Source organism: Mya arenaria, chromosome 11 (genome assembly GCF_026914265.1).
Source record: "Mya arenaria isolate MELC-2E11 chromosome 11, ASM2691426v1".
Taxonomy (NCBI): Eukaryota; Metazoa; Mollusca; class Bivalvia; order Myida; family Myidae; genus Mya; species Mya arenaria.
In genome coordinates, this window is record NC_069132.1 from 5,287,915 (window position 1) to 5,297,818 (window position 9,904).

At 35.4% G+C, this 9,904-nt stretch overlaps 1 protein-coding gene across 1 annotated transcript; it reads left to right on the top strand.

Annotated features, from left to right (window-relative positions):
* The first annotated feature begins 4,138 nt into the window (after positions 1-4,138).
* On the top strand, positions 4,139-9,189 carry LOC128209845 (solute carrier family 46 member 3-like). Its single transcript, XM_052914086.1, has 4 exons — positions 4,139-5,432; positions 6,282-6,365; positions 6,571-6,727; positions 8,453-9,189. Exons 1-4 carry the CDS (start codon positions 4,214-4,216, stop codon positions 8,508-8,510), a joined length of 1,518 nt encoding a protein of 505 aa, XP_052770046.1. The 5' UTR covers positions 4,139-4,213; the 3' UTR covers positions 8,511-9,189.
* Positions 9,190-9,904: the final 715 nt, after the last annotated feature.

Consider the following 9,904-nt stretch of genomic DNA (forward strand, 5'->3'; position numbering starts at 1 on the left):
TAAACTTTGATATTTGTTTATTTCACCATTTGAAAAAGTGAAATATCATTTTTATTTCATGAAAGTTCGTCTAGTATATTTGCATCCCCCCCCCAAATAATTCCATCAATACTTATGCATCTTCAAAATATGTATGCCCCTTTTTCGACAACCAAATAGTCATTTTACATTATACATCTGTGGGGTAATTTAAGGTTATTACCAACATCTTTTCTAGCATAGTAGGTTATGTCAAATTAGTCGTTGCAGTCTATATACATTTTGCAATTCAAATGTAGAATCAATTAAACATTGATATTGGATATGTCAAAAAACACATCAGTTGTGGAATATATTAAACAACTTTATTGCATTGACATCAATTAATATAACAATTTACAAACATGAAGCCCTAGTGGGAATACTCCAAAAAAGCAAGTACAGCGATATCTGTATTTTTTAATTATCTTAATGAAATGTTATATCAACTCAACAAATTGTTATGACAGGCAATTATCTTTTGATGCATATCTGCATTACCTGAAATTAAGAAGAACAAAAAGCATTACACAAGGATAAATATGAAACCCATTGAAATAAATGGGATGTATCTGAAATTCCTAACAACTAATAAACATGGAAAGACACATCTAGCCTAAACCACAACATTGCTTTAAATAAAGTAATACTATAAACGGTAAAGAAAATTGTTTTTCTATACAACAAAGAAATGTTCTAGTATACGTATATATATTCTTGACACATTATGCAAATGTGATATACGTTGAAAATAAATGAGAAAAAATGTCATCATCGTTTTCTGTGACATTCTCTAAATCATTCCTGTAAAAAAACTTGAACTAGTTTACGTCCTTCCATGACCTCAATTTAGACGTGAATTACTACCCTGGTGCTAAAGGTATCATAGTATCTGATCCTCCAAATATTTCTCAAAGTGGTGTTATTTATTGTTGTCTAAAAGATCATTTGTTAACTTATTGCACTAGAAAACGAACACGTGATTTTATTGGTAAAAACAATTCTGTTGAAATTAGATATCAATAAGGAAGCATTTCAGGGGAGTCTTTTTTGCACTCAGTTTGATGTTATGCTTTATTAAGTGAAGATATAAATATTGTTAGGAATAATTTTAAAACTTTTTTGGGGTCAATTTTAGATTGCGTTGCTCCTGTTAAACAGGTCTGTATCAAACAGCGAACAGAAACTTGGATTTATCATAAAGTTATTCAGTGTATAAAGGATATTGATATAGCACTTTACTATATACATAAACAAGAAACAGACGATACTCATTGCACATTAAGAAAGTTGAGCAATAAGGCTCAGTCTTATATTGCAAAAGCTAAAAATAATGACCTTAAGGGTACCCTTGAAAGCAACAAAAATGATTAAAAATCTCTTAAACATCCTTAAACAGTTAGGTTTAGCGTCCAAGATAGTCAGTCTTCATGTAATAATTGGACAAATGCTTTGACAAGCTACAGAAAAATAGAATTGCATCCACTCGTCCGCTGCTGCTGAATTGTGAAGGTATGTTTGTTAGAAACTTTGTCTTTTAAATTTATTTGTCTTAAAGTGTTAAACGAACAGTTGTTACTAAATGTAAAGTTTTCAATTACCTGAATAGTCTTGGCTCAAACGAGGCCACTGTCCTGGATGGCCAAATCAACCAAACGCACAACAACAAAGCCGTGATTAAGTGAAAAATTGCGTTGTTAATGCTAATTGTCGACCTCAAAGACGACATTTGAGCAAATATCAACACTTGCTGAAGGGTTCTAGCATTTGGTATCTTAGTTGTAACACTTTTTATGATTTGCACACTTTATTTAATCATACAAAAACTGCATTTTACAAAAAACATGAGCGAGTAATTTTAAGGTATCTTCGAAAACAGCTCCTTCCTACATGAATGATTAGTTCAGTCCATAATTAAAAACTAAATTTAGATCGTCCTAATTTTGGTAATATGTCCTTTGTCTTTCGTGGCTGTTCATTGTGGAATACGTTTCCACTTGACACAAGGAAAATTAAGTTCATGAATTGTTTTAGTTCCTATGTTCAATCGTACTTGCCTTTTTTTATTCTATTGTTTTAATTTGTTAATTTGTCGTATTAGAAACAGTAGGGTAACATAGGACGAACACTATTAAGGAGATTCTTTAGGTCAATGCTGCAAAAAGACAGCCCCGACGACATATACAATACCGACCAAACAGATCTCATCTACAAGACAAGACAGTCGAGTTCACTGTCACGGTGGAAAGAAGAGCAAGCAAGGAGCGGATGACAGCACTTGTTTGTGCAAACATGATGGTATAGACAAAATGCCACTGCTTATAATAGGCAAGGGGCAGAAAGCAAGAAGAATAGCAGGACAGTTCCTCTTCCATCAAGGGCAAAAACCGGACATGGATCGATGCCCAGATGTTTACAGACTGGTTAACGAGGATCGACAGGAGGTTGAGACGCTCCCATAGATAGATAGCCTTCGTCTTCGATAATTGCAAGGTACATCCTAAACTCAAACCATTGACGAACGTTAGTGTTCCTGCCACCAAAAACAATCAACAAGTCTCAGTCAATGGACCAAGGGTTTATACGAAACCAGTAGGTAAATTACCGGAAGAGGGTTGAACTGAAGCAAATTTTGCACCAGTCATGGAAATGCGTGACGGAAAAAACAATAGAGAACTTCTTTTGTTACGGAAATTTCCAAAGGGACTGTGGCCCATTTAAGCCACAAAGTGCAACAAATTAACAGCAAGAACAAATACAAAAATATGTACAGCTTACTAAAGAAAAAGATGTCAAACACATACAGCTTAAACAATATTGAGATTGAAAAAAGGAAGATGACTCGATTAACATTAAGCATTATGATTTTAGCAAAACAACTAGCTTCACTAAAATACTTTTATCAGTACTACACTTTTGATGTTTAATGTTCAGAATGTTTGGGTAACGATAGAAGTTTTGATTCATATAAATAATGTACGTCTGTCATTTATAAAGTGACTGCAATTAAAAAGATAGTGATACTCATCACCTAATTCTTGACTATGACACAATGTACACACTTTGTTTTATCTTACAACAGTACACCATTATTCCTTTTCTATTGGTAAATTAGAAATCAAACAGCTAAATTTACAAAGAGCAACAGCCAATAGGTCAAGTAAACATAATGAATAAATTTCCAATTTCAATTCAGTCTTATAAATTATGTAATTCAATGATGAGTTTACCTTGTTCTTAAAAGAATAACAATTAGGTATACTCTGCATTATCCAAAAATTCTTTATCTTGGCAACACATACACAATGTAAAATACCTTTTCATGTAGATGATACGGGGTTCTGAATAAAATTGTACATATTTTGTCTTGTTAACCACTAACCATTTAACCACAAAAAACTAACATTCGATAGTAAATCATATTTTCATATAGGACTGGTTCCTAACTCATCAATCACCAAAGTAAATATGTACTTGTAATTTATAGACATTTTTAATGTTAATACGTACTTGTAATTTGTAAGTTGAAATTGAGATATGACAACAAAATTATCGTAGCCCCATACTTCGGACCCATACAATAAGATCACCACACCTAGGTAACTAGAATCATCTACAGCTTCAAAGAGGATCAGATAACCAACTTCGCAAATGGTATAAGGTTGTGTTATACTAAACTAATTCAAAGGAATAAATGTTACAAGCAGTTCAGCCCCTTCCGCCTTTTCTTGAAAATACCCTCTCTAGTCTCACAAATCCGAAGTTCATTTATGGGACACGAAACAATCAAAGCTTTAAGAATATGAGGTGAAATAATAAGTATATGTCATTAAAGTTAAATATATTACAATTTACATTTTTATATCGATAAAATTAGCCGTTTCTTAAATAAATAAAACTATAACAAGGTTCTGCCTACTGATAAAATAGTCGTTGCTTGATATGCATTTTTTTCTATGTTAGTATGTGAATTTCCTTGGGTTTATTTTTAAATTTGAATGAACTAGATTTATCGAATCACGAAAGAGATAGTGAAGATTAAACATGTTCTATTTTAGTTTATCATAAACGGTTCACCACTGAAGTATAGACGTTACAAGTAAAAGGTAAACATAAAGTATATCCTGCAAATATACATGTTTTAGCCAAAGCAATTATGGTTGATTAAACCGGGTGGAGATCGAAATAAGTAAATATGGACCAGACAACAGTTATTGACTCAGATGAAACGTCACCGTTGATAAAATATGAAATAGATGGTGGACAAAACAAGCCGGAAGTGCCAGACTTGCAGGTGCCCGAATGGAAAACATCTTCCGTTGCCTTTCAGACGTCAAGTCCGGAACAACTGCGCGTGACAAGACGTCATTGGCTTGTGTGGCCGGTTGCATTTCTCTTTACGAGTGCGTATGCCATTATGCATTTCACGTTTTCTCAGTACAAATACATTAAACTTCAGAATGAAAACTTTCCAGGAATAAAAGTAAATACAACAACGTCATACTGTGAAGTAAATGAAAGTTCCACTAACTTCGAGATTCAACAGGATGTACAAAAGAAGACTGCAACATGGGGGATTTACTTCTATCTTGCTGGAGGTCTCACCTCCATTGTAGCAAACTTAGTATTGGGTACATTTACTGATCGTTTCGGGAGAAAGTTTTTATTTATAATACCATTTTTTGGAACAATGATTCGTGCAGCCTACACAATAGTTGGAATATGGTACAATTTTCCGCTGTGGTTGTATGTGCCTGGTTACTTTATCGAAGGGTGCACAGGACAAATTTTCACTATGATACAAATATCGTATATATATGTTTCTGACATGACCACTCCGGGTAAACAGCGCTCCCTTGGAATAGTCATTGTGGAACTGGCGTTCGGACTAGGGGGCACATTTTCGCCTCTTGTCGCCGGCTACATTCTGAAGGCTACGGACTCTTTTTTACTTCCGTTTTATATATCGTTAGGGATTCTAGGATTTACGTTCCTTCTTGTGATAGCATTACCGGAAACATATACAAATGAGATTCGATCCAAGCGAACCTATACTTCAAGACTAGAGAACATAAAAGATTCATATAGCCTCTTTGTAAGCAAAGAGAACACTGGCAAACGCTGGATGTATATCATCACATTGGCTGTTTTCTCTCTGACAACGTATGACGTGTTTGGAAGAGTAACAGTTGAAGGCCTGTACCTTCTGAACTACCCGTTCTGCTGGGACCCAAGCGAGCTTGGTGCGTTCACCGCGTTACGGTCCGGATGCCAGCAAATCATAGGGATGGCCATGATCAAAGTCCTCCACCTCTGTCTCAACGACGAGCTTATTGCCGTCGTCGGCTGTCTCTCGTATGGAGCTTCCTTTGTGCTCGAGGGATTTGCCACAAATGATCTCATGATGTACCTTGGTAAGATAAATATAAACTTTCAAGTATATGATGTAATAATCTTATTCCCAGTTAAAATATAGTACCAAATAATTTACCTATGCGTTGTTTATATCTAGCATTCTAGTTTTTAACTGGTATATAAACTAGTATATGAAAACAAGTATATAATGTATTAATCTCATCCCGAGTTAAAATATAGGACTAAATGACTTACCTATGTGTGATTTATATAAAGCATTCTAGTTTTGATAGATGACACATATGTTTGTTTGTTTATTGGAGTTTATCAAGGTCTGCCCGCGCCCATTGGCTGCATTATGGCTTGACCCCGCCGTGACGCCATCACGACTTAAATTGTGTTTAAATGCCATGTGACATGAGATCGAAGTGATTGCAATTTGCAGTCAAATCCAGACATTGGAAGACTTGAAGAAACAAGTGAGCTAAAAAACAGATCCGAGTGCGAAACCCTAGCTCTTTGCGAAGAGACCTTTTGGTTCTTAAACGTATCGGTGTAAAGCATCGATACACGGGAAACAACTTTCCTGGGTTGAACCAGTACTGAGTACACTACTTTTCCAAGCACTACCTTTTAAATGCCGAGCGCCAGGCAACGGAGCTACTTGTACCAACTTTTAACGTCTTTCGGTATGACGCGGCCCGGGATCGAACCTACGACCTCCCGCTCCGTAGGCGGGTACCTTAACCACTTAGCCACGGAGACGGTAGGTGACACTTATAGATTGGAGATCCGAATTTATATCTAGAGAAATATATTGTCAGCCGGATTCATTGGTTCGAGTTCTCTCTTCGATTGCTTTGAGGTATGACTGTAAGTGTATTCTATTCTAGTGCATTGTGTTTCAGTGGCGGTGATTGGTGTGTGGGGGCTACTTACCGCCCCGATGATCCGCTCCATCATGTCTCAGATGACCTCCCCGCATAAGCAAGGTCCGAACCTTCTTTTAACTAGTTTGCTTATATTACAAGGTATCTTATATCGTTAAGTGTTAAATTGTAGAATCATGAATTATACCCATATAGACGTTTTGTGAGTGGATTTTAGTCCATGTAAAATGCTTTTGAAATCTTCAGTTTGCGGCGTTCTCACATTATAGACACTAACACCTCGTTGAATATGACTGTGTACATTCAGGAGCAGTATACGGAGCCATCGCCGCAGCGGAGACAGCCGTCAACCTGTTGAGTGCCGTGTCTTCACAGACCGTTTACATTGCCACTGTCGAGGTCATGCGGGGATTCATTTTCCTCGTCTACGCAGCCTTTAATGTCATCAGCCTGGTCCTCATGATGTATGTTTGTTTTGATCTTATCGTATCGCCAACTTCCTTATATAATGTGCTTAAATATACGAATGTGTTTTTGAGGAAGCACCGACCACGAGCTTCAAAGAGCCACTGATCTATTGTTGACTAGCGTCTATAAAAAGTTATCATTGATTGACGTTTGGTTGTTTCAGCATTTCGGCCGTCTGAATGTGACTCTGCTGCGCAAAAACATTTAGGGTATTTAATAGGCCATCGTATTTTGATTGCTTTTTAAAGCTGCACTCTCACAGATTGAACGTTTTGACAACTTTTTTTTATTTTTTATCTTTGAACGAGCCAATTTTTGCAAAAATCCATGCAAACCAGTTTTAAAAGACTGCTGACCAAAAAATAGATCGCAGATTTTTATATTTAAGTTCAAAAATTGATGTTTTATGCATTTTTCTTAAACCGTTAGTAACGGTTTAAGCCATAAAACATTAATTTTCGAACGGAAGTATGAAAATCTACGATCTCACTTTTTGTCAGCAATCTTATATTATTGGTTTACAGATATCTACGCAAAAAATTGCTCTTTCAAAGACAAAAAAATAAAAAAGTGGTAAATACGGTAATTCTGTGAGAGTGCAGCTTTAATGTCTGCTCGTGGCAATTCGTAGAATGGTCTCGGATTGGCATTCAGTGGTTCAGATGAACCGTTTTTGCTGACAAACATTAGAAATGGATATGCAAATAACCTGTGAATGTAAATGCTCGCAACCGACTATCGATTTACCTCTTTAATCGGATATAATGACCACACTCGACAGATGCTCGACAAAAGAATATGCATTTGTTTGTCAATGTTTATTTTGTGGCTCTTCATTTATCTCATATGGTTGTAAGTTATAAATAAGAGGGTGGTTCGGCATCATACCAATTTCCTTATCCTTTGATTAACACCAGTAATACTTCCGTGACGACATTTGCAACGTGCTGTGTTCGAGTTCATTACTAGTTTTTTGGCGATTGAAAGTAGAATAGATGTCTCTATAACTGTATGTCATATTAAGTCGTTTCTAGTTAATTGTCGGGAAGTGTCTACAGCAGTTTTAATACTAGGTGCAATTCAAACGATATTTATCCTTTAAATGACATTTTATTGCATGCTATCAAGTATTACAATGAAAATAACAATGTATAATTGATAAATGAAATATGCAAGGGGTTTTAAACGACGCATTCAAGAGGCGCAATACAAGTTTTTTTCTCCTACGAGGAACAGCATCCCACTTGTTTCTATTTTAAAAAAGTACATTTTTTCTTACATTTCATGTTTTTCAGTCACGTTTTTTTTTCTAAATAACTCTATAATTACTTCTGCATACAATTAACGCCATTTGTGCCACTATCGAACACTTTATTTGTAAGTTCCATTTTGTTCCAATCACAACACAGAAATGTATTCATCCGTTAACTCCCTGGACTTATTTTTTTCTAAATTTGGGTTTACCTTTAGTATAGTTTGACCTTGTTGTTCATTCTAAATCTACACCACACTTATGCTTTAGTGCTTGAAGTGCTTGAAGTGTATCGTAACGGCGCGGTGATCTTTCAATATTTATTATTTAGAGGAGCTAAATCGTTTTAAGAAAATACATTTTCAACACAAATGCACCGGGTTAGTTGATATTCAAGCCAGATACTATATGTGTTATATTAACATTCATTTAAAAAAAAATCAAATAAACTCGTACACGTCTTTTGCAGAGTCTTTGTGATCGGGAGCCGGGGTTCGAAATTTAAGTACCACAAATCGAGCGACTGATCTTCGACGAACCCGAAACACGTATAGTTTCTAAAAAGCCATCGGTTGTCATAGGAGTGGAGATTGTTCACAGTTGACATTCTAAAACCATGACAGTCACGTTTTTTATTTGTAATTGTCCTGTAAAAAATATTTAAAACATCGGTGTATATTTCATTAAGTACGGAACACCGTCGTATCTTAGCATTTTGTACGATCGACCTAGACACTTATGCCTTTCAAAAGGAACATATTAAATTGTTGGCTACTGGACATGTCCAGTTCGATCGTGTGCGGTTCCATATGATGATTTGAAGTTCTTAAATTACGGAAATACTGTAACTGTGTGAAGTTAAGTATCCATAAACTACGTATTATCCCAAGTTATCGGGACTAAAAAATCGAGATAACATAGTTCGACATAACGGCTTTCGATTGTATGTGCTGTGGTAATTATATGAGAGAGCCATACTTTACTTATTTAAATTGAATTAAAACTATACTTACTTTAAGTATGAAGATGACATTTAAGCAAAAATCTACATTTCCAGATTTTTGTATCTAAGTTATTATTTGCCACACTTGATTTCGTCAATAAAAAGTGTTATACACTATCTTACACATTAAAATAGCAATAAGGAGGCAAGTTTATTACTATTTCAGAATCAAATGTATCAACATTGTACAGCCTAGGAATTCATTTGGGGAACCAATGTAAATTCTTCTTTGTTGCTAAAAAGTTTGTTGTTCTAATCAATAATGTCAATAATCACATATTGCATTGCCTGAATGAAAATTTCAAGCTTAAGTGAGCTACATATCGAACCTTACATGAATTGCCATTTACTACAAAAAATGGGAAACGTTCAGGAAACAAGGTCAAGTTAGCCTTTGGCGAGATTTATAATCTTTCCTTGACGAATTGCATTGTGGTTTTCTTTTAATTATATGTAAATGAATGTAAGATGAATTTCATAACATAACACTTATATCGACACGAATTGATATTTGATGAATTTTCGTTTTTGTATTCGCAATAAGTTGGCAATAAATATGCGATGCCAATGACAGGTTGTTTTACACAGGTGTTGTATAAAAAGTAAGAAATATGGGCATTGCACTCAAAACAAACAGCACCATGAGATAAAAACTAGTAACACGGGCCTTGTGTTTGCCACATCATCATGATTTGGTTGTCAATTCTGCTAAATAATTTCAAAATCCGATCATGAATGAGAAAAATTTAAACGTGCAAACAAGGTACGGACGGATCGACAGACGGACATGACGACGCGCGTGATTTCCATTCAGTTATGTTTGCTCTTTGTGAAGCGTGGGGTTAATAAAACCAAGTTGTTCCGTTTTCTTGTAAGCGCAAATTGATATTAAAGAAGAACATAGATTACGTTATGGGG

Excerpts from the sequence above, each read along its gene's own strand:
- LOC128209845 (XM_052914086.1), top strand. The coding sequence starts at position 4,214 with ATGGACCAGACAACAGTTATTGACTCAGATGAAACGTCACCGTTGATA. Across the intron at positions 5,433-6,281 it reads TGATCTCATGATGTACCTTG|TGGCGGTGATTGGTGTGTGG; the intron begins GTAAGATAAATA and ends ATTGTGTTTCAG. Across the intron at positions 6,366-6,570 it reads GACCTCCCCGCATAAGCAAG|GAGCAGTATACGGAGCCATC; the intron begins GTCCGAACCTTC and ends GTGTACATTCAG.